This window comes from Magnolia sinica, chromosome 8, assembly GCF_029962835.1.
Source record: "Magnolia sinica isolate HGM2019 chromosome 8, MsV1, whole genome shotgun sequence".
Lineage (NCBI taxonomy): Eukaryota > Viridiplantae > Streptophyta > Magnoliopsida > Magnoliales > Magnoliaceae > Magnolia > Magnolia sinica.
The window spans coordinates 14,084,721-14,110,700 of record NC_080580.1 but is presented as its reverse complement, the minus strand read 5'-3'; the positions used below and the strand labels follow the sequence as shown (position 1 = coordinate 14,110,700).

The window sequence follows — 25,980 nt, the reverse complement described above, 5'->3', positions numbered from 1 at the left end:
TATCTGTGTTTTTCCTTTCATCCAGGTCTGTATGACATAATCCACCGGTTAGATGTCAAATAAACATTACAGTAGATCCGATGAGGTTTTTAGTGGTGGACATTCGATCAATGTTGTTTTCCCGGAGTGATCCACATGAGATTTAGATCTGTCTAATTTTTAGATTAGTCTATAGCGATCTGGAAAAATAGATGGACAGAGTGGATAAAACACGTTAATCATGGTGGGCTCATAGAGCACCGACCACTAGCCACCTTGTCAGTGACTGCGTCACTGGCCAACGTCACCATCTCCGTGGGCGAGTTGGTACTTGGTCGCGTACGTGCAATTCCAAGAGATGGCCTTGAATCTTCTCTCCTGCCATCGGTTGGGCGTGCAAAGGTCTGGGATTGATGTGCTACGGGCACGGAATGCCTCCAGCCGGGCTGCAGGGACTCCAGCAGTGCTAAGCTGTGGGGCCCACCGAGATTTATGTGATCTATCCACAATATGTTCATCTGTTTCGCTGCTTATTTTAGGACATCTGTCCAAACATGAGGCAGATCTGCAAAGTCCACAAAAATAGTAATGACTGAACACCCACCGTTGAAAACTTCACTGGGCCACAGAAGTTTTGTATTTGTGTTTTTCCTTCATCGAAGTTGGAGTAATCTTAAGAACAGGTTGGATGGCAAATAACATCTCAAAGGGCTGTAGGAAGGTATCAACGTTAGGCATCATTATCCTTACTCTTTCCTTTGGTGTGATGTACTTAATCTTTGGATCTGCTTAACGTTTGGGTTCATGTCCAGAAATAAACTCTCCAAACAGATGAAAGGCATAGATATGATACATATATCACAGTGGGCCCCACAGGCCTTAGGGCTGTTGGCAATCTGCTTCCGTGCTTGGTATGTACACCGGACGCGGATTCAGTGGATCCCTATATCCACCAAGGTCGGTGGGTTCGTATAGGGCCCAGTTTGATGTGTTTGTTTTATATCCACGCCGTTAATCGGTTTTCCCATATCATTTTGAGTTATGAGCCCTAAAATTCAGCAGATCAAAATCTAAGGTGAACCACACCATAGGAAATAGTGGCGATTAAATGACCACCATTAAAAACTTCTCGAGGGCCAATGTCTATTTGCCATTTAACCTGTTGATAAGGCCATAAAGACCTAGATGAAGGGACCACACAAATATCAACTTGATCCAAAACTTCTGTAGCCTACAAGAAGCATTAATGGTTAATCAGCACTGTTTCTTGTGGTGTGGCCCACCGGACTTTTGGGTCTGTTGCATTTTTTAGCTTGTGCCCTAAAATGAGCTGGCGAAATGGATGGACGGCGTGGATATAAGACAAATACATTACGGATCCACCAAAGCCACCTCCATATACACCCTACCGTACATTTAAAACCCCCAATCTGATTCTAATGGATATAGTCAAACAGATCATGTGCTTTGTGACAACGGTCCAACCTCGGTAAGGTTGATGTGGAGGACAATCCTCATCCACCATCAGACTGGCACACGCACGGTGGACTTACGGTCGGTCCTCATCATCGAACTGACCGTCATACGCATGGAGGACGAAACTCAGTGGATGGTATTGCTCGGTGCAATCTTGACTGTGAGGCCCAGATGCGTGTCTTATATCCACGAGCTATGTAGACCCGGGAATCCACCGAGGTCCGTGGATCCTGACTGTGGGACCATTGTGATGTATGCGCCTTGCACCGTACCGTTCATCCACTTTGACTGGTATTTTAGGGCATGATCTAAAAAAATACAGTAGATTCAATTTTCATTCAGAACACGTTATAAGAAAAAGTTGTGATTGAACACCTACCATTGAAAACTTTTTGAGGCCACCGTAATGTCTATTTGCCATCCAAAACTTTTGTGCCTCTAAAATTTTTTTAATGATGGGCTTCAATCATCACTTTTTCCTATGATGTGGTCCAGCTGAGATATGACTCTGCTTCATTTTTTGGATCATGCTTAAAAATGAGCTGAAGAAAAGAATGGACAAATATAAGACATACATATGTCAGGGATCAAACGAGGCTGTATCCTATATCCACTCCGTCCATCCCTTTCTCTAGTTCATTTTAGAGCATGCGAGTTAAAAATTGCCGCAGAATCCTGGAGTACACCATAGGAAATGGTGATGATAGAGCATTAAAATCTTCTCTCGGGCCATAAAAGTGTTGGATCAAGTTGATATTATGGTACCTTCGTTGAGGTCTGTGTGACCTAATAAACATGTTGGATGGTAAATAAACATTATGGTGGCATGCAAGAAGCTTTTAATGGTTGGCATTCAATCACCACTGTTCCGTATGGTGTGTGGTTCACATAAGATTTAGATCCACTTCATTTTTTTTGATCGTGCTCTAAGATGAGTTGTTAAAGTGGATAGACTATGTGGATAAAAGGCACGTTCATTACAGTGGCCCCCACAGTTAGGGATCTAACGAAGCGATGTCCAGCATGGATGGGAGAGGAGCATGATAAGATAAAGACACATGTATCGTGAAATTGCCCAAGGTGAGAAAGGTCGTTTGGGAAAAAAATAAGCGTGGAAATTGTAAGAGTCCGAAAGGGCCCTTGTGAAGAAAAGATGATTCATTGACTCATTTCTTCTTCCATGTCAAATAAGCATTTAGATGGGTAAAGCTGCTATTTGTGTTTTTCCTTCATCCAAGTCTATCTAATTTTAAGAAAAGGTTTGACAGATAAAAATACCTCGAGGTGGGCCTTAGAAAGGTTTCAATTATCAACATCATTATCTTTATTGTTTTCTAGTGTGGTCCATGTAAGCTTTGTATCTTCATTTTTTGGCCCATGCCATAAAACAATTATGCAAAATGGATGGACAGTGTTGATATAATACATATATCGCAGCGAGGTCCACGTAACTTGTTGAATTCAACACGGTAGGAAAGTCTGTTGTATTTTCAAATAGTGCATTGCAAGGACGGTGGGTTTTGCTAATTCCACATATCAATCCAAACATGATTTCAAATAAACCTTGAGATTTAACTTTTCGATATTTATAATCCAAACATAATATACAATATCTATTAAACTATGAGATTTATAGACAAACTCTGACACATGTCATGATTGCAAAAAATCAATTCCATCTCATTTAATCCCATCTAATTCCACGTGCCAAACACCCCCTAGCTTAGTGTAATTCAATCCGTCTACACTACTACACTGGACCAGCTTTAGTCTCGGAGCTACGCTAGACCAACTTTAGTTTCGGAGTAGTGTAATCTAATCCATTTATGCTACTACTATGTACTAACTTAGCTTAGAAGTAATGTAACTCCTTTTATTTAGGCCCAAAGTCATTGGACCAAAGAATATCTTTTTTTTTTTCTTTTCTTTGTAGTATAATTGATCACTCAGTCTATGCTCAAGTAGTTGGACTAAAGAAGACGTTGGCTCTAAAACCTTGCCATCTACGCTGCAATTGCTAGATTGACAAGGTTTACCTCTTGTAAATTTCTATTTTCTTTTTATTAATCATTTCTTTGACTCTCACATTGCTTCGATCAGTCAATCTTTGCTGTCACAATGAGAAAATATTCCTTCAACTGAAGAGTAGAAAGAGCTCATTAAAAAGATGAACACTCCCCTTAACAAATTATCTAATGTCTTTTACAGGTAGCAGAATAGATAATTGAATTTCAAGCCAAACACCGTCAATGTATAATTGATTAATGAAATGGGATTATCCACCAATTGGTTGTTAGCTTTTTAGGTAATTGTCATGTTTCTTTTTTAATTTATCATATACTTGAGTTGGGGTTCAAATTTTGAACTGCTTAAGTTATTCTTACAATACCTGTCGGGAATCCACGGAAGTAAATCCTAAATTCAAATCAAACAATTAAAAGATAAACGCAACAAAGCATACACAAAGGAGACACGAGTTTTACGTAGAAAAATTCGCATGAGAAAAAACCACGGCACAAAAGCAATAGCAATCACTATGAAAACAAAAAGTACAAGAGATCAATGCTCTTATAATTTAGAAAACCCTCGTTTTCTCCTATCCAAATCCTATAAACGTTTTAGCTCCAATTGGAATACCCTAACCCCACAATTACACTCATATAAATAGTATAACACTACCTGAAATAGGAAACTAATCGCGCAATTACTCAGAATTGTGTGTGCCATGGATTGATGGACATTGACTGAGCAACTTTCAATATATCGAGCTCCATACGTTCAATTGCTCGAACATGCTCAAAAGTATTTAGAGAGTTTACAAGTATTTTTTAAATATCGTTGATTACTCGAGCCTCCAGGTCGATTGATCAAACATGTCCAAAACTATCCAAAGACCAATTTGTATAATTCAAGGCTCTGTTAGTCAATTGACTAGGCTGGTCGATCGATCGAAACCCTTGTTTCATGTACAAATTAAAAACATCATGCAACAATAGTGACTTGTCAAAGTTTTTCTCTTATATAATGCAAATGGGCAGCTTCTCTAAACCATATGCATGGGTTTTTAATTCTAAGTGGGGACATGTTCCGGAAATCCAGGTCATTTATTTGTAACATTCCATCAGGATGGATTGTGCAGGTAGACAGTTAAGAAGTTAAAATTCAATAACCGATTACATTGAAAAAGGCACCTACATGTCTAGCTATATGATGGGGAACCTGGCCTTGCTTTCTGAACTTGGTGGGGCCCACCAGATAAATGGCCTTGATTCACAAGGCTACTCACAGTAGAGGATAGTCCATAGCCATCTCATTTCTTCAACCATTAGCTAAATGGCTCTGCAGCGGCTGATTTAGGAAGAGAAGAAGCTGACGGCTAGTTTCGTACCCGGGATTAAATGTTACGGAATTGCATTAAATGGAATTAATGACATTATTACATAATGATTATATGTCTCAAAAATATCATGGTATTTTAATAGTAGAATCCCACATTTGAGATCAAATTTTTCCTTTGAAAAACATAATAGATTTTTCATAACTGATACTGGCCACCCATATGCGTATGCAACTTGAATGTCAGGTGTATATAAAAGGAGCATATGAATGGGCAACAGGGATAAAACACATGTATCAACATGAGGCCCACAGATGTAGTAGATTTCAAAATCCAATAGAAATCCCGGGGTGCCTACTATTGGCACCAGATGATATGATACCTGGATTGATATAATTGATATGCAATTCCAAATACCCGATGGAATTTGCACGGGATCAAATACAATTCCACACCACCTAATTCTATGGTTTCCGTTTCTCGCCATGGCATGGTTTAAAGACTCAGCGACTCCTGAGTCAAGTTGTGATTCACCCTAGTCGGTGCCGAATCAGCCCAACTCGCCCAAATCAAGATGACATGAGAGTGACTCGTGGCATTGAACTAGATCAGGTCAGAACAAGTCCGAGTCAACTCAAATAAGTCAATCCGACTTGTCAGAGTCTTAAAACCATGGGCCATCATCATAACGAACCAATCAAAGCATGTCCAGATCCAGCCCATAGGTTACCCAAGGACCTAGGCTCCTGCCAGGCCCACCATTCAAGTATTAGCCCATCAATTTAAATAAATGGATCAGGCCCACTAAGGAACTACCCAAAACAACCCATGTCAAATGAGTGGCTCGTGGCTGGGCCTCTTCCCATTTCGCCCTCGAGGTCCATTGATTACTTACAAGGCCTAAAAGTTAGGACCAGTTCCGAATAACCACTGATACGGCCCAGCCCAAACCTAGCCCACTGAGGCTGAACTTGGCAACACCTAGCCCGGTTTCATCCATAATGCGCCACCTTGTCCTTCCATCTGGAGGGTTCAGCCATAGATGGACCCCATGAAAAAGAAATCCTCTTATTAGGAACCAATCAATCAAAGGCAACCGTATCTAACCCATCGTTGTATGGATCGATGAGGATCTAGGATCTTTTGCATTTCTGCTTTGAGGTCCGAAATCCCTGGATAAGGTGGGACCTTATTCTTCCAGATGAACCGTCTGGACCATTGTAGATAACAATGCCGCACATGGACCATTCATCAAACAAACCCATTACATGTGTTCCTTGTTTGTTTTTTTTTTTTTTTTTAAAAAAAAAAAAAAATCTAGGGTTAAAAAGAACCGACCAGTCCTCCAGATTCAGCATATATGTATGGACCACCTGATGTATGGAAAGATTTGATATACAGGTCCCAGTGTTGGAAATTATACAGAGTAATGTACTTCTATATAATATGGAAACCGAAAAGTGCAAAATTAATCAGAAATCAGGACAGGCTGAAGCACGTCTGAAACGCTGTCCTTAAAGCGTTATTTGCCCCTACTCAAGTGAATTGAGTATGCTGGTAGGTTACAGGCAAATAGCTTCTAGGATACGACGAGCCTGGTGTGGGTCTGCGTTCAGCAAACACGAAGGCCCACCAAATGGAACTCAATTACACGCTTTCTGGTAGTATTACAATATAAAGGAAAAATCTCAAAAGAATAAGAAAGAAGAGAAAAACTTTTGCACTGGTCAGTTCAAATCTTCAACTACTGGTTCAGTTGAACCGTTCTAGACCACATCGCTGGTCTGTTCTTCAAGCTAAGGTTTAAGCCTTGCTATGTTGCTGGAAAACACTAGAATATTTGAGTGGAGAGGGGCTGGCTGTCTCAGTTCGTATAGGTTTGCTGGAGTGAGTTGAGATGGATTGGAAACCCATCCAGGTCCTCCTTTTATAGGCTAGGATGGCTAGGGGGTTATGGTCCAGAGACTTAAATTCTATTAAGTCATTTCTAGCTGTTGGAAAACTAGCCGTTTTATGGTCTTTTTTTTACTGTTGTGCATGGACCATCAAGTTGCTGCATGCTGACTGTTGTGAGACAACAGCTAGCCGTTTTCTAGCTGTTGGGCTAGCCATGCAGCAGTTATAGCTGGACCCTGCACTAATAACTCACCTGTTACAGTTTCTGCTGCAACAGCTCTTTTCAGTCCCTCTATTTATATTGAGAGATTTCTCTCTCAATCCTTTAGTCTCTCTACTAACCAGCCACCCGCAGTGCGCCACTAGCGCCTCTATAGCCACACTGCCTCACATGCCCACGCCCTCACACCGAGCCCGAGCCCGAGTCCGTGCCCGTGACCGAGACCGAGTCCGAGTCCGAGACTGAGACCGAGCCCGAGCCCGCAAGGTCCATAATCCACGGACTAGGTAAGTAAATATTATAATACTCCACTTCCTTCATATAAACCACAGGTTTTTGTCTTCTCTTTTCCATGTGGGACTATTCCAAAAACCCGTAGAAAAGTGTTTTTCAAAAAATAACTTTTTATATTATATTATATTTTATTATTAAAATATTTTTATTAAAATCAATATTTTTGCAACAATCCCCCACTTGATTTTTTATTAAAATATTTTCTCGGTTAAACAATACTGCCAGAATAATTTGCTTATATGCATAAAAAAAGATATCTTTCGATTTTAATCTTTCCTTAGTGTAAGTATTTCAAAACTCTATCGAAATGACTGGTAGCTGCAGCTTTGAACCAGTTATTCCTAGATAACAGAATTGGAAATACCACACACATATTCGCTATGTGTTTATTAGAGTTTCCACAATCTTGCTCAGCACAATTAATGGTCATGTGCTTATCCTAATTCATGAACGATCCCGAAAGAAAAAACTCCTAACTCTCATGAGAGACGGCACCATCTCTACGTTCATATAGGTGAAATCCTTCCAGTATCTCCGTTACTATAAGATACTTGTCCTTATAAACTGGATTTCATTAAGAGTTCTAAGACTCAATCATCTATCGTAACGCTCAACATTTATCTATTATGGATAAGGTTTTATAATTTTAGTGCTGAAAAACTTTCCACATATCAATGACTTGTTCTTACCCATTAAACTTAAAATCAGAGATTTTCTGACTTTAGGTTGGGTTACCATCACTGGTGAAACTTTGGTTGAAGAGTTTCAACCCCATCCCTCTAGATGTAGCCTTTACTACCTCTCTCGGTAGAAGTTTAGTGAAAGGATCTGCCAGGTTATTGCTTGATTAATTTCACATAAGAAATAGCAATGATTCCATCTCGAATCAATTGTCTGACATAATCATGTCGAAGACTAATATATCTAGACTTACCATTATAAGTCCCGCTATAGGCTCTAGCTAATGTGACTTCACTATCATAATGTAGTGACACAGCCGATATAGGCTTTACACAGAAAGGAATTTCTAATAGAAGATCCCTTAGCCACTCAGCCTCTTTGCCTGTTGCAGCCAGGGCTATAAATTCAGACTCCATAGTCTATACTCTAATATGTTGTGTCATTGAATAGGTGAGGGTGTTTCGCCTTCATTTCTGCTTCTCTCTCCCAAGTTGCGTCTTCTCCATAAAGAGTATATTCTCAAAGAACTCTACATTTCTAAATTCTATGATCACATTATATTATAACTCTAAAAATTTATAAGCTTTATTGTTTTTTTACATAAATCACAAATGCATATTCAACAGCTCTAAGATAACTTGATTCTTTTAGGATCAGGTGTTTTACAATACGTTAGACACCACTATACTCTAATATATCCTAAGCTTGTTTTTTTTTTTTTTTTCCTTTCCATATCTCATATGAAGAGGTCTTGGTCTTTTTAGATGAAATCCTACTTGGGACATGTCACACTACTAATGACCCTTCTCCTTACAAACTAAATGACAACTTTACTTATAGTAGCATTGAGTTTACTATTTCTACTAAAGTTTTGTTTTTCCTCTCGGCTACACCATTTTGTTGTGGTGTGTAAGGTGATGTACATTGGTGAACTATGTCGTATTCTTCACAATAACTAGAAAAATCATTAAAGAAGTATTCTCCTCCTTAGTCACTATGGAGGATCTTTATCTTCCTATCCAATTGATTTTTTACTTCGAATTTGTAGATCATAAATGCATTAAATGCTTCATCTTTTGATCTCAATAAGTACACATACACATATATAGAGCAATCGTCTATGAATGTTATGAACTACATTTTACCTGTCCGGATAAGAATACCATTTAACTCATATATGTCAGTGTACATTAGGTCTAACACTTTAGACGATCTCTCAATACTAGGGAATGATTTATTAGTCATCTTAGACTGTATGCACACTTCACATTTATCATTCTCACCTTCATTATATGCGAGTAAGCCATTATTAGCCAAGCGTCTTACAATACTATAGCCTACATGTGCTAATCTGTCATACCACAAGGATACAAACTCAACCATATAAGTGGAATTGTTATTTTCATTAAGCGAGAACTTAATCATCCCATTATAAGCATATAAAATTACAACAAAAATTTCCTTCTTAGACAACATCAACTTGCTAGACTTACATACAACCTTGATCCCATGTTTGCCTAAAAGATCCATTGAAACTAAGTTTCTCCTCATGTCTAGGACGTGCAACAAGTTGGTCAAGATTAGTTTTTTTTCTAGAGGTAAACACAAGTTCCATGGTTCCTTTACCGATGACCTTTGATTGACCTTCGTTCCTCCTTTGGACATCTTGCACCAGTCACGTCTTTATAGGTTTTGAAGGAAAATATGTCGTAACATAAATGGACTGTGGCAAACTATATCATCTTCTACCACACTAGCCTCTTTCTTAGGCATCTTGCGTTCCCTTTAGACTTAAGCGAAATGCCCAGTCTTTCCGTAGACATAGCAGGACCCTTTAGGTTTTTTGTTCTTATTCTTTGGGGACTTTTTGAATTTTCCATTATCTTTATTGAGTTTTAGGAATTCATTATTCTAGGGCTTATTGTTGTTCTAGGATGACCTTTCTACTGCATTCACCTTGGATAAAGATACACCAATTGTATTTTCTTTCTTGTCTCAATTATGAGATTCTTCCTCAATTTGGATATATTTTTTAATATGTTCCAAGATGAATTCTTCAGATTTGTGCAGTAGCTTCTTCCTATAATTTTTCTAGCTTAATGGCATTTTAACTATCATAATTCCAACTTGGAAGGATTCAGGGAGGTCAACTTTAAGGCCTTTATTTTATTAATAATCAATTGCAATTCTTGGATCTGGGCCAGTAGAGGCTTATTATCCACCATTGTGAAGTCGAAGTACATAGCAATTAGGAATTTTGTTTGTTCATTCTTTTTTAGTCTTGTACTTAAATTCTAGCTTGTTTCAGATTTTTTTTGTCAATGTTGTTCCTGTGTACAAGTCATATAACGGTCGGATAGAGCGTTCAGGATGTGACCATGACTAGGGATGTACACGAACCGAGCTGGCTCGGTTGGCTTGCTCGACTCGACTTGACTTCGAACCGAGTCGAGCTGATTTTTGGAGCTTGAAAATGAGTTCGAGGTTGCCCCAGCTTGAACTTGGCTCGACTCTGTTTGACTCAGATCGACTCGGTGCAGGGGTATATATACCCGTCAACGCCTCGTATTTTCAAAAGATCATCAACCGAGCTGCTCACACCGGCCATTTTATCAAGCTCCATCTCGTCCATTTCCCTTGTTTTGAGGCCGACTTACCAGATGGTTGCGAAAATACTAACCATGTTACCTCCCCCGCCATGCTCCCGGGTGTCTGAAAAGCCGTCACCATGCTCCAGAGCCTAGTAGAGCGACTCATTGAAGAAAACTGCCCAAACTGCATCGTCTCTGACATGTGCTTGCCATGGACAATTGACATTGCTTGCAAGCACAACATACTGAGGCTTGGTTTCAATGCAAGCGGCTTCTTCTCCAATGTTACCTGGGACTGCATAAGATGTTACAGGCCCCATGATAATGTTAATAATGACTTGGAGAAATTTGTTGTGATTGGTCACATCGAATAAAGATGACGAGTTCTTAATTGCTTGACTTCTTAAGAGTCCGAAGTGGTTTCACTGACTTCATATATAGATCGTATTGACAAAGCTAATGACATGAGCTATGACATCGTGGTGGTGAACTCGGCTCAATCTTGGCTCGAACTCAGCTCGAACTGCCTAAACTGCTGACCAAACCGAGCCGAGTTTGAGTGGAGGTCAGCTAGTGGCCCAGCCAAATCGAGCTGAGGCCAGCTCGACTCGGTTCGACTCAATGTACACCCCTAACTGTGACACAACAACTCGTCTTCTTCTCGCTTGGATCTTGCAATGATCTATTCTGCAGAATCGTTGTCAGTCACATCTGAAAGTGGTAGCACATTCAGGTTCAAGATGTAGTAGATCTTCAGGATAGTAAGAATGAACTTTAGTTTGTCTTGCCACTTGGTGAATTCAGTGTCGTCGAAGTGGTTAAGCCTTATGAGCTCTTGGTTCATCAACTTGATTGACACCATGCTTTCGATATCCATATCCAATCACGCTTTACGATTGTTGGAAATAATTTTGAAATAAATAATTTAGATATTGAAAAATAAAATAGAAACATTGTTTTGAATTAAGCTAAAACACATATTAAATATGCCATCCTTAAAGGGAAATTCAACCCCCCCCCCTCATATTAAAGATCGCTGACGAGCTGCTAGCGAATTGCTTCCAAGATATGACAAGCCTTGTTTGGTGCTACGTGTAGCAATCGCGAAGGGATCACCTTAGGAACTCAGCTAATGTCACTATCTCTGGCAGATTGAGAGAGTAATCAGACTTATAGCTCCGTGAGTTCAAGTACTCAGTGTGTTACTAACTTATTAAAAGAAAAGAAGAAAGATTTTGTATTCTTGTAGAAGAAATTGATTGGATTTCCATTGCTCTGGACCTGGAGGGGTTCATTTTATATAGATGGAGCGAATGGATTATTGCACCCAAGGCGATTAATGATTAAAACACTGCAAAAAAGTTTCAAACTATTAACTCATTATTCTACATGTTTCAAACTATTAGATTAAATATTTGGTCATTTGGATCATTAAATGGTTGGCCGTTTTTGGATCTTTGGCATTAACCAACATCGGTTTCTAGCCGTTCTATGCAATGGACGATTCTGATCATTTCTAGAAACTTATATAAGTTGGCCTCTCTCACATTTCGCATCTCCCACATTGCGAACACACCATCTTACGACAAGTTGCATTAGGTCATGAGGGAGTGACTACTCGTGATGCGATGCACACGTATAAAGTGTAAAGTGCGCCACTTGAACCTCTACAACCACACAACTATACAATTGCTTAGCCGCACTGCCTCACTACCCACGCCCTCGCCCTTGCTCATGCGCATGCGCATGTGTGTGTTACAGTGCTCCACATTAAAACACGCAACCCTAAGCTCTCTCTCTCTCTCTCTCTCTCTCTCCCCCTCTTTTCCAGGTAAGCTAATCTTAAGAATGCTTATAAACCATAAAAGATCTAATTTCTAAGCGACGTAGGATGAAGACAAAATTTACTTTTAAAATTTTAAAATTATTTGGAGGGAAAACAAAACAAAAAATAATTTAATTTTCAAAATTCAAAACCTATTATTTTTTTTTAAACAAAAAAGAATTCTCAACACAGATTCCTAAATCTTGTTGCATCATGTTGTCACTTTTCTTTCTTAAATCTATTTTAATGTAACAAATGTATAAATTCCAGTTTTGTTACATGTTTTTCAGAAATTTTAAATTTGTTATTTTTTTTTAAAATTCCAAATTGTTATATATTTTCTAAAAATTTCATACCGTTATATATTTTTCAGAAATTTTACATTTATAATATTAATATCAACTTCAAACTAGGCTCGAAGCACGTATCAGATACACTTCCTTTTAAACATTATTTAACCTCTTTCATTGGTATGAAATCGGCGTCGGGTTGCTAGAAAACCACTTTAAAGATACAACAAGCCTTGATGGTTCTATGTGCAACAATCACAAAAAAACCATGGAAGGAACTCCAATAGGTAGTTGTGTAATTTTGGTAAACCATGTTTTTGTGAATAAATAACCCACTTCAAAGCTTGTAGAGAGAAAATATAGATAATCTAAATATAGGATTTTGATATCTAAGAGTAATGCAAGATGATATTTTATCATCGATTTTTATTTAGTTTTATAAAGAATGAAGGGTTGTGCTGTTTTACAAAAAATGCATTTTTGAATAGTCATTTATGTTACTATTCAAAATGGTCATGACTATTTATTTCTAATAAAGAGACATGACTGAACTCAGATCAGCCAAACCCATCGACCGATTGGCTGAACCAACCATTTCTCATGGCTGAATGACACAACAGTCAAATTCTATCAATTGAACTTCACAATGGCCAATTTCTCCAATAGTTGATTTGTGTTGATCGATTATTAAAACATCGATCTCTATAGACTTACGCGCTGTGGCCGATTTAGCCTAGTCGCAGTGTGACTCGCACTAGGTCGCGATGATCCACAGTAGGTTGAGTGGGAGTGCTACTTGTGACACAATAAGCATATGCAAAGTGCAAAAGTACAAAGAACACCACCAATACCTTGACTTCACTACATCACTTGTGCCTCTATAACCTCACTACCCATGCCGTGTGTTTCAGACACAAGCTAGCTCATTCCAAATAAAAATACTATAGAACTTACAGCTTATATACTTTGTTATGGGGAAAAATGGACCGACCTGTAGAGGTAGGTCAGGTCGAGACCTGGCATGCCCCGATGTGTAAAAGAGGATAAGAAACCCGACCGCCGGATTAAGGAGGAAGGTCGGTACGATCAAGCTCGGCATGCCTAAAATGGAGTCTCCGAGGGACAACCCGAAGAGGCTATCATGACTCATGAAGAAGTTAAAGGCTACATAAAATGGACATCACAAAGACCTTCCATTTTAAAAGGTCTGGTCGGCAGGGGAGGACGAGCTTCCTTACATTCTTAAAGCTCAGCCTACACACCTCTGATGCACTGTTATTCCCATTGCTCGACCTTATTCGAAGGCCGGGCAAACTCGCCTCGGTTACCGATTAACGTGTTCGACTTTACCTGGACTTGCAGTCCGACCTTACCTTAGGGAGCGGTCTGACCTTACCCAGGGGAACGGTCCATCCGAAGTTCTCTTTGAAGATTGCGGCAGCTAACCTGCGACAAGCTCGGGATCCGGAGATCTCCACGGACTCCCTATGCGTTATGAATCATAATCCATCTGCAATACGCACCTACTAAACCGGAAGGATCCCTCTACGTTACTACCTCTCCTCAACTATAAGTAGGGGTATCTCCAATGTTGAAAGGTACACACACTATCTCTACCCTTAGATTACTTCTACTAGACTCAGATTCCTAACTTTGGCATTGAAGGGTCTCGGAACTAGTCAGGGTCTCCTTTGTTTTCTTCCTATGCAGGTACTCGAAGATCTAAAAAAGGTAGACCAAATTTCTGCATCAACAAACCTACTTAGGTTTTTCTCTAAAATTTTTAAAAAGTTTATTAAAATTATGTTAATAGAATAATTCAAATAGTCTAAACATTTGCTAACAAATTGACATTTTAAAACATTGTGCGCTGCACAGCAGTTGCTGACTTATGATCTTATGCTTGCGGCCCATTGAGGCTTGAAATTGTCATTTTTTATAAAAAATATATATTTCAATAAGTTTATTATAATAATTCTATCAAATATAAAATATTTATGCTGGTTTAAGTTATTAAAGTTAATTTATTAATATTCCTGTAAATACATTAAAGAGTTTGAATTTCAATGCAATCTGATTTCAGACTGCCTGACACAATTAAAAGTTTGGAATCACTTTGATCCAATATATTTTAAATACAAGCTTTCAAACCAGCCCTGATTACTCTCACGTTACAAATGAAAACATGGATACCATCCTAATTGTGTGGTGAAGGTTTCAATGGTTCGCATTCAATCCACACCGTTTGTCCGCGTGGTGGACAAGTTCAGTCATGGATCTGCCTCAAAATTGGCCTCATGTCCCGAAATTTGCTGGTGAAATTGATGGACGGAGTGGATGTCATACGAACATGGCGTTAGGCCCCGCCTAATGTACTCTGTGAGGCGGGTCCCTACGAAACCTCCGGCGTCGGTCTGAGCGGGAACCGTTATCAGCCGTTCGATCGTAATCGACGGCCCAAAATAAAATAGAAAGACCTAGAATCCAAGTCAAGTGCGTATATATAGAAGATCCTTCATCCTTTGTTCCTTCCTTCAAACCCTAGAATCGTAACTCAGCGATTCGTTCTCTCTTCTTCCTTATCTCTCGATCTGCGGATTATAGAGCGATTTCAGAATGTCGGGAAAGGGAGAAGGTCCTGCTATCGGGATCGATCTTGGTACCACGTACTCGTGCGTGGGCGTTTGGCAGCACGATCGGGTCGAGATCATCGCCAACGATCAGGGTAACCGTACAACCCCTTCCTATGTCGCCTTCACCGACACCGAGCGTCTCATCGGCGATGCTGCCAAGAACCAGGTCGCCATGAACCCTATCAACACCGTCTTCGGTAAGATCCCAGCGATAGATATTTCCTTTTCTCAGATCTGTAATTTTGATGGCTTGGAGGGGTTTCCCATGCTTTTGGCTTTATATATTGCCTTTTCTGTGAGATTTGTATGATTTATTGTAGACATTGGGCTGAAATTAGATTTTTTTTCTGTTTTTGGCGCGTTAAATATTTAAAATCTTTTCTCAGATCTGAACATTGTAGGTATTTTTTAGACATCCTGGGCTAGTTTTTGTGGATCTGGCCTGTTAGGGTTTGATTTGATTTTTTTTTTCCTTCCCCCTTTAAATCTATAGTCTTTCTAGGGTGCGAGTTTGATACATTATAAAGAAGTGTTAATAATCTGTTTCTTTGCATTACTTCCATGCCAATCCCGTCGTAATTGTCAGCATCATCTAAGAATGATCTGATCTTTCGATTAACTGTTTACCATCTTTTCGCTATAGGCCGAATATCAGATGGTCAGGATTTGAGATTGTTAGGGTTTTTGTTTTAGATCTTTTGGGCCGATGAGCAGATGGTCAGGATCTGAGATTGTTAGGATTTTCCATCTTCTAACCATTGGCCGATGATCGGGATCTGAGATTGTTAGGATTTACCATCTTCTAACTATAGGCCGATGATCAGGATCTGAGATTGTCGGATTTTTTTAATCTTTTCTAGTGGCTGATATTTGCACATCTGGACTTGTTTGGGTTTGATTTGGCCCTTTGTTACATGGATCTATGATATTAGCCTTTGTTATATGGATCTATGATATTAGGACTTTATGTAGGCTTGTCACATTATAGCAGGATATTTGATGCTCACGCTTAGAACATGTAGTTTATATGTGGATCTGACTGTCCAAACTGTCTACCTTTCTGTGCATGGATTATAGCCTTAAAATCATGCTGATTGGAAGATCTTAATCATTTGATTTTGCCTGTTGGTAGTCTACATACTTGGAAATATGTTTCTCCTTGCCATTGGCCTGGTAATTGTGATCTGGAGTGTTAGTAAAATTTTAAACTGCCTTATTGATGGTTACTGTTCGATCATTTATTAGATTAGCATTGTCGGAATTCAATGTAAGTATAGCCTTTTGGAGTTTGACTTGCCCGGGTTCAGAAACTGTTATGACTTGCCCTGACTTGTTCTCCTCAGCCTGAGTGGTTCCTATTTCGGTACCAAATTGTTTTGATGAACTCATTTTGTTGTGAAGGCTATTTCAAGCCATGGCTTGGTTGCAAGGACGGAATGATCATTCTTGTATTTGGGTGGTAATGGGGTCTTGCTATTTGGATAGCATAGTAGCTATGTGTAACACTACATGATTTCAATAGTAGCTTACCAAAGTATTTGACTGTGTTTTGTTGTAGGATGTAGCAGTTCTTCGTTGCTCTTTATAATCTCGCACTGCATGCAGTTAGCTATACCAAGGTGTAACAAACTTGCACCGTATGATGTGAATGTAGTTGCTTAGCAACCTGCTTAGGTTGGTTTTGTTGTTGGATCTAGCAGTTCTACATTTCTCTTTATCATCCTTTGGTCAGGAAGTTTAGATGTTTTTGTTGAGGGAACATTCAAATCTGGACAACTGTGTGTTTCATCTGATCATTCTGATTCAAAAAGACGTTTAAGAATTGGAGAAATCTGACTGTTAAGATTGCCTACTCAGTGTGGTCTCTTATGATGCTTTATACACGGTTTGGTTCCGTGTTAGGATGGTGTTGATTAGCGCATTTATGCTGCACCCAGTGGATGGGACGCCACACATGGGTGGCAGCAAAGGATATCACCTGGACTCATTTATTGTTATTTTCATGTCCCATAGCATTCTTTATTTTGCTTTAGGGCCAGTTTTGGATATACATCCCAATCTCACTCTCTTTGCAGAATAGTCATTGTGCTTTATGTGTGGGGTGGCCCAGAATGGAAACTACATTGTGGGGACCTGTTTACTTGCTCTTTTTTGCCCAAATGTCTAGTGATATAAGTAACATTTTAGAATTTGGGCATAGGAGAGGGCTTCCAACAAGTTGTGGAAGCCAGAATGATCATAAGTTACACCCTTGCGTTGCTCTTTTCCTTCTCTCTCTCTCTTTTGAATTTCTATTCCATATTGACTTCTTTTTTAAAATTTTTTTTCTTAATGCTGAATATTTTATTTCTTTTGTTTTTTTGGTGTGATCCAACATCATCATATCTGATGTTATGTTCAATGTCTCTTTCCTCAGATGCAAAGCGATTGATTGGAAGGAGATTCAGTGATGCCTCTGTCCAGAGTGACATTAAGCACTGGCCCTTCAAGGTCATTCCTGGACCTGGTGACAAGCCCATGATCGTCGTCCAATACAAGGGTGAGGATAAGCAGTTTGCTGCTGAGGAGATCTCCTCCATGGTCCTTATAAAGATGCGTGAGATTGCAGAGGCCTATCTTGGTTCCACCATCAAGAATGCTGTTGTCACTGTCCCTGCTTACTTCAATGACTCACAACGTCAGGCCACCAAGGATGCTGGTGTCATTGCAGGCCTCAATGTCATGCGTATCATCAATGAGCCCACTGCTGCTGCCATTGCCTACGGTCTTGACAAGAAAGCCACCAGTTCCGGTGAGAAGAATGTCCTCATCTTTGACCTTGGTGGTGGCACCTTTGATGTCTCCCTCCTCACCATTGAAGAGGGTATTTTTGAAGTCAAGGCCACAGCTGGGGACACCCATCTTGGTGGTGAGGACTTTGATAATCGAATGGTGAACCACTTTGTTCAGGAATTCAAGAGGAAGAACAAGAAGGACATCAGTGGCAACCCTAGGGCCCTTAGGAGGCTGAGGACATCGTGTGAAAGGGCGAAGCGGACCCTCTCATCCACTGCACAGACCACAATTGAGATTGACTCCTTGTATGAGGGCATCGACTTCTACTCAACTATCACCCGTGCTCGTTTTGAGGAGCTCAACATGGATCTTTTCAGGAAGTGCATGGAGCCTGTTGAGAAGTGCCTGAGGGATGCCAAGATGGACAAGAGCTCCATCCATGATGTTGTCCTTGTTGGTGGGTCCACCCGTATCCCCAAGGTCCAACAGTTGCTGCAGGACTTCTTCAATGGCAAGGAGCTCTGCAAGAGCATCAATCCAGATGAGGCCGTTGCCTATGGTGCTGCCGTCCAGGCTGCCATCTTGAGCGGTGAGGGCAACGAGAAGGTGCAGGACCTACTGCTCTTGGATGTCACCCCTCTCTCTCTTGGGCTGGAGACGGCTGGTGGGGTCATGACAGTCTTGATTCCAAGGAACACCACCATCCCCACCAAGAAGGAGCAGGTCTTCTCTACATACTCCGACAATCAGCCTGGTGTCTTGATCCAGGTCTATGAGGGTGAGAGAACAAGGACCAGAGACAACAATCTGCTGGGCAAGTTTGAGCTCTCAGGAATCCCGCCTGCTCCCAGAGGTGTGCCCCAGATCACTGTCTGCTTTGACATTGATGCCAACGGCATCCTGAATGTCTCAGCCGAGGACAAGACCACGGGACAGAAGAACAAGATCACGATCACCAATGACAAGGGCAGGCTGAGCAAGGAGGAGATTGAGAAGATGGTCCAGGAGGCTGAAAAATACAAGTCAGAGGACGAGGAGCACAAGAAGAAGGTTGAGTCTAAGAATGCTCTTGAGAACTATGCTTACGACATGAGGAACACCATTAAGGATGAGAAGATTGGGTCGAAGCTGGACCCAGCTGACAAGAAGAAGATTGAGGATGCGATTGAGTCGGCGATCCAGTGGCTGGACAGCAACCAGCTGGCCGAGGCCGACGAGTTTGATGATAAGATGAAGGAGCTCGAGAGCATCTGCAACCCCATCATTGCAAAGATGTACCAAGGTGCTGGTGGTGAAGCTGGCGCTGGCATGGATGATGATGGTCCGTCGGTTGGTGGCAGTGGGGCTGGGCCCAAGATTGAGGAGGTGGACTAAGGTGCGATCCATCACTAGTATGTTTTTGTTTCTGCTTCTAAAACGTTGGGATAATCTAGACTTGTTTTGATTTTGATTCCGTCATTTTGGCCCCGCTATTATAGGCATGAAGGCCATTCATGGGGTTTTTGTTTTTTGTTTCTGTATTTTTTTTTTTTTTTTGGGGGGGGTGGGGGGGCGCTAATATACTCTATTTCTTTCTGGTAAGAATTAAGGATCTTTTAGGCTCTGGTTAGGTTTGCTTGTGATTGGTTTTGGTCAATGATATTGATGGGCCTCTTATGTTATGCCAGTTTCTATTGGCCTGTACCTCTGATGGAATGGTTAAGTGTACGAAAGCCTGGCGTCCAGAAACCCACGCCAATCAGACATGTTGCCTTCGTTCTCATTGATTGAATGGCTAGGATTAGCCTCCCCCCTAGCGTGAATCACAGGAAAAAACACCAGTGTCTAGGGCTGTCAATGGAATGAGCTTGGCCCAATTCTGGCTTGTGCTTGGGACTGAGATGTAAGCCTCTTTATTGTTCGGACCTTGATTGGACTGTATCATGTAAAACATGTATGATCCAGATCTTATACAAAAACTGTGTGTCGCTGGGATGAGGGTTTTGTCATTTCCAGGTCTTGGACAGAGACAACCTCGCACCGACCAGATCCTGGCCCCTTTGACAGCGGGAAATTGTGATTGACAAAAACAGCAATGTGAGTGTTTTTTTTTAAAAAAAAAAAAATTTAAAATGACATGTGGGTGCACCTCCCCATTTTGAGGCGACTTTTCCCTACAAGCCACGTGCATCCGGTAAAATCCCGAGGGGAATTGAGCAGGAATGTTAAGGTTGTGATAGAAACATTATTTTCCTGCCACTACGCCAGAATATAGAATAAAATCACAATGGACAGCCAATGCTACGACTCGGAACTGGTCGGGTCTATCCAATTGAGTGTGTAGGTCCGATTGCGGCTCAGCCTCTTCACGGATCATATACCCCATGGGCAAGACATGTTGGCTGATAAAATGGCTGATACATCCCCCATTATATCATTATTATTTTTTTAAGAGGAAATTTTCAGCTGTTTGTGATAAATTTTCATCTGGAGGGCGTTTATTTATTTATTTTTATAGCCTTTGAGAGGTGTGTTTGTTACACTTGTTAAATGTGGTGATGAATCGTCCACTGTACTGCATGTCCCAAATGGTACCGTGATGATGAATCGTCCACTGTACTGCATGTCCCAAATGGTACCGTGATGAAACGATCCCAAGTATCCAATAGATGGTTCAAAAAGAAAATGACTAAAGTGGATGAAATCAGACGGTTAGGGTGGTTTTTGTGTTAATGCTCCAATGACAACAGAGTTCATGATTGGGATGGTCTAGATAGGCAAGAGTAGCCTAACAACATTATAAATCATTGGCCCTTGAGATATTCTTGGGCTCACCAGCGCGTTGATCCACTTTAAATTTACTAATGTCTAATTTTTTAGAAACTAATGGACGGAGTGGAAGTGACATGGGCATCAGTGGCCCCACATCTTTTGGTTACATGTCGCTTTAAGCAGAGTGCGATGATTGATTTGGTATATATCAGCTCAACCAAACCGTCTTCATTGTGGGACCCATCGTTAAATATGTTAATTAGGGCTGTCAATCGGCTGTGCTCGAGCTGGAGTCTCAGGCCTGCTGACCTGGATTTATCTGTCCAAAATCCCGTCAGCTCAGCCCGGGCTGTAACCATTTCAAAATTTAAAATCTAAACAAAACATTTTTTCCTCCTAAAATTTAAAATTCAAAAATTTCACCTTCTTTTTAAAATTTAAAAATCAAGATTCCAGGCCCTCTACTCTCTCTGTCTGTCTGTTGATATGGAAGCTAAAACCTGTCCACCCATCCCTCGTAAGGGTAGAGCTGGAGAGGATTAGTACAAAATCAATGGCAGGGTAACTTCCGTCAAATGCCAAAAAGGGTATTCGAAGAAATCTTACAACCTATTAATTTGCTGCAATGCTAAGGTGACTTCCATGATATTCTCCTTTAGAGGAAAGCCATACAAGTTCCGCGGCAGGTCCAAGTAAACAAATTCCACCAAACACAAAAAAAGGGGGGAAAAAAATTCGACTTTTGTAGCTTCTGCATCCTTTTCTCCTTCGTTCCAACTGTTTCTTGGCAAATTTATGAAAAAGGTCTTGGAAATGGTTGTTTCGATAGGAAATGGAGCTGGGATCCTAGGATCTGTGTCTCAGATATTCTCTTTTCTTTTTTGAAACAATAAATAAAAAATAAAAGAGGGAGAAATGAAACCCAGTTAGCCTTTCCCTTTTCTCTTTCCCTCCATGTCTCAGGATTTTTTTTTCTCTTGGAAAGATGAAAAAACAAGCCAAACACCTTTGGATTGTGCTTTCAGATTTTCAGAAAAATCACAGGCTCTCTCTCTCTCTCTCTCTCTCTCTGGCTTATGTTGTAGAAGTCAGGCTGGGCTTGGACAGAGCTTGGCTCGGGCCGTTGACACTAATATTAATTTTCAAAACAAAAATTGACCTAACCTCTTTTGTCTCCGAGATTAATAATTATTTATTTCTCAACTTTGGTCTATTTTTTATGTTTGATATGCATGTATTAAATTTCCTAATTACTCATGTCCTACAATAAAATGATGTTTTAGTAAGTTCCTAAGGGGCCTATTTGGATGCTTGTAAGTTAGGTAAATGGGAAGTGACTTACAGGGAAGTCACTTACAGGTAGTGTTTGGGGGAGAAAATTTACTTGTAAGTAACTTACAATTTGTAAGTCACTTACATGCAAATCTACCAAAAAACTGTAGGGGAATGGGGGTGAGAAGTCACTTACAGGCGCAACTGCTTGATTTTAAAAAAGAGGGGAAGAGGGAGAAATCCACCAACCCACCAACCATCATTAACATATATGAAACTCCAACTGATGAAGAAGAAGCACTAGCCATTGAAGGAACTCTAGCAAGCCTTTAATAGTGCAACTAATCCACATCCTACAACACTATTACTGCAATAGGGCTTCATTTATCGCACCAACAACTACCATTTTCCACACCAACAACCACCATTGATAAGCTTCTATAAAGAAGGGATTGAAGATTTTGTCTCTCTCTCTCTCTGCAACCTCTCTCTCTCCCTCTCTGCAATTACGGCCCTCCATCTCTCCTCTCAAAATGGTAGGGTTTCATCGCAATATCCTTTTTTTCTTTTTTGCTTTGAAAACGTGAGTGGATTAGGTATTACTCTATAAGACATGCTCACGTACGTGCCTTTGCACGCTGTCATGGGCCTCTAATCTGAATGGTCCATGTGATGCAACATCCCATGAAACTACTAGGGACCAATTTTCACCCTGATCTAAAAATCTGATGGGAGATAACAAAGAGAGATGCAAATCAAGAGAGGAAACTGTTTTCATTTTCAATGGCCCACCAAAGTTAAAAGTTGAGCCACGGGGGTTTCATGGGGTGCTGCATCGCATGATTTTGGACTCAAATCACGTCTGACGAGTTATCAAAAAGTTCTCGTGAGAACTCTTGCCAACCGGTGCTCAAGTGAGTATTTTGCGGGAAGGGAATGCGTACTGAGTAATGAGTGAACTATGTGGGATCTACCATGATATATGTATTTGATCCACCCAGTCCGTGAACTATGTGGGATCTACCATCATATATGTATTTGATTCACCCAGTCCATCTATTTTAATGGTTAATTTCAGTTCCTCATCCCCAAAATTAGCTATATCCAAACATCAAGTGGACCACACCATAGCAAATAGTGTGAAATGAGTGTATACCATTGAAAATTTCTGGCGGGCCGCAGAAGTTACGTATCAAGCTGATATTTTTATTTTCCTTTCATCCCGGTGTTTGTGATCTTATGAACATGTTGGATAAAGATCTATGTGGGCACTAGAAAGGTTTCAACGGTCGATATCAGTATTTCCACTGTTTCCTGTGGTATGGTCCACTTGAGCTTTGGATATGCTTAAATTATGGCTCAACGTCTACATTTAGATGAAAAAAAATAGATGGACGGTTTGGTTAAACCGCATACATTTATGGTAGGCCAACTGAATTTACTGATCAGTACAAGCAAAGCATACCCAGCAACTTAGTACGCAATCTGATTGCGTTATCGACTAATACGTTAGTGGGTGTTGCCCCCGCCGTGGGCCCACCTTATGATGTGTTATATATCCACTCGGCACATCCGTTTCTCCAACTCATTTTAGGACCTGGTCCCAAAAATTAGCTGATCCAAATTTCATGTGGACCGACCACAGGAAACAGTTGTGACTAGTTTAATGGAGCTATGGACTGTTTTCCTGTTTCCAATGGTGTGGTCCACTTGAGATTTGTCTCTGCTTAAGTTTTAGGATTTCATCCTAAAATAAGGTGGAAAAACATATGGTCGGCTTGGATATACAAAAAATATATTAAGGTGGGTCGCACATGATTTTTTTTAATTATTATTTTTTATTTAAATTTTTTTTTTTCATGCATTTATTTTTTAATCTATTAAGGTGGGCTGCACAGATCTCATCCTAATATGCTCCATTGGATTCTTTTTATGCATTTTTAAATTTTTTTAAAAATTATTTTCATGCATTTGGATTCTAAAAATTGGATGGTGATGATAATTTTGATTTTATTATATATGGGCTATTTATACTAAGTGGTATGTATTTCTTGACTCAATAATTCCTTTATTTTTAGATCTATTTGCGAAATGGATTCGAATTTGAATTCCGAGATGGATTTTCATATGATGTTTACAATGACCACGACTTGTGATTAATGACTACTTGGCTTGATAAAAATAATATGTTATAAGAATCACAACAACATCAATGAAGCTGGACAGGCACACATGTTGCGAATGTAATTATTAATGGACCGGGGCTAACGTGCTTTACCTACATTCGTATGCACAAAAATGCTTTCTTTTGCCTTACGAATGCACTATTTTGTTATTGCAATTTAGATAATATGTCTACATTTATTCGTACTTATTTTAATATATCTTATGTGGCTTTAAAAATTTATAATATTTAAATGTATAATGTTTTGAGGTATGTCACAAAATGTGAAGGCAATCAGCAATAGCAGCTGAAATGCACAAGTTAATTAGACTTCATACATGGATGAATGTATGAGAAACACCTTAGTTGAGGAAGTATCATTGAGAAAAAAAATTGATAATGCTTTTTAGAAAAACTAGTATGAATAAAGTAACAAAAATAGTGGTGCAGACATTTCGTGTGTAAGTGGATGGCGAAAAGTGCATGAATCGGTTACGGACACTTAAAAAGAAATATAACTTCACAAAGCTTGAACTTAGCAAAAGTGACTTCGGTTGGGATGAAGAAAATAAATGTGTTATTGCTGAAATAGACGTTTGTAATGAATTCATCAAGCTAAAGTTCATTCAAAACATGAAGCCATTCATATATAGTGAAAACTGACTAAATTCTTTTTGTTTTATAAGTAAAACCTGAAGCTGTTCATATCAGAAACAAGCTATTCCCATTGCTAGCTTAGTGTCATATAATATGTGGTGACAATCGTTCTACAGAGAATGTAGCACGAACTACAGATGATCTTTAGAAAGAAGTCCTCCATTCATCTCATTACATAGATGACATCCTATTGTCCCCATATCTCTCTAAATTATATACACCATTTGCACAACCCGATGATACATATTCCAACGAAACACAACTTTCATATCAATATGACAAAGGAAATGGTCAAAAGAATGTGAGAACCTCCACTTAAAGGGCACCAAAGAAAAAGAAGGAGAATGACTCTTTTGCATCAATGGTTATTGAAAAGTTCGAAAGCATTAAGGAAATAATAGATGAATATATTTCATTCAAAACTAAAACAACAAAGAGATTATGGGATGAGTTGGAGAATATGACAACCATTGATTCTGACATGATGTATAAGGCCAACACATTCCTTGCGGAAAGACTGCATTTTGCTTCTACGTTCCTTAATCATGTAATTCCTACCAAAGGAATGAATGGTTAGAGAGGATGATTCCCAAGTGACAAGTTTTAAATGTATTTTTTATACTTAAAGATGACATTGTTAATGTACTTTAATTATTATATTTGCTATTAATGTTTTTAAGTTTCTTCTTAATGCTTAAATTGAGTTATTGCTCCATATTATATATATTTTGAATCCATAGGCATACTTTTATGGCCCATTTGATGATTGGTTTGGCTTAAGCATTAGCTTAAATATTCATCTTGATGGGCTTAATAAAATGATATATTTGATCCCATGTATTCTTATATGATCATAACATTTTGGAACAATTCCCTAATACAAACTTTGCTTGGTGTAAATATACAGCTTTTTACCTGTAAGTAACTTACAAGTTACTCAAATATTAGAAAAACTAACTTACTTGTAAGTGACTTACAACTTATTTCCAAACATGTTACCTGTAAGTGACTTACAGGTAAGTTACTTACAACTTAAAATAACTTATAAGCATCCAAACAGGCCCTAAAACTAATTCCATGGGCAAATTTGTCCAATTGCCACATGTTGCAATGCCAAATTCATAGAACTCGACAAATGC

The 25,980-nt window shown here is 39.6% G+C and overlaps 1 protein-coding gene across 1 annotated transcript; it reads left to right on the top strand.

Moving 5' to 3' along the window:
• Positions 1-15,112: 15,112 nt before the first annotated feature.
• On the top strand, positions 15,113-19,638 carry LOC131252936 (heat shock cognate 70 kDa protein 2-like). The gene is made up of 2 exons (XM_058253732.1): positions 15,113-15,419; positions 17,639-19,638. Exons 1-2 carry the CDS (start codon positions 15,206-15,208, stop codon positions 19,369-19,371), a joined length of 1,947 nt encoding a protein of 648 aa, XP_058109715.1. The 5' UTR covers positions 15,113-15,205; the 3' UTR covers positions 19,372-19,638.
• The last annotated feature ends 6,342 nt before the right edge of the window (positions 19,639-25,980 follow it).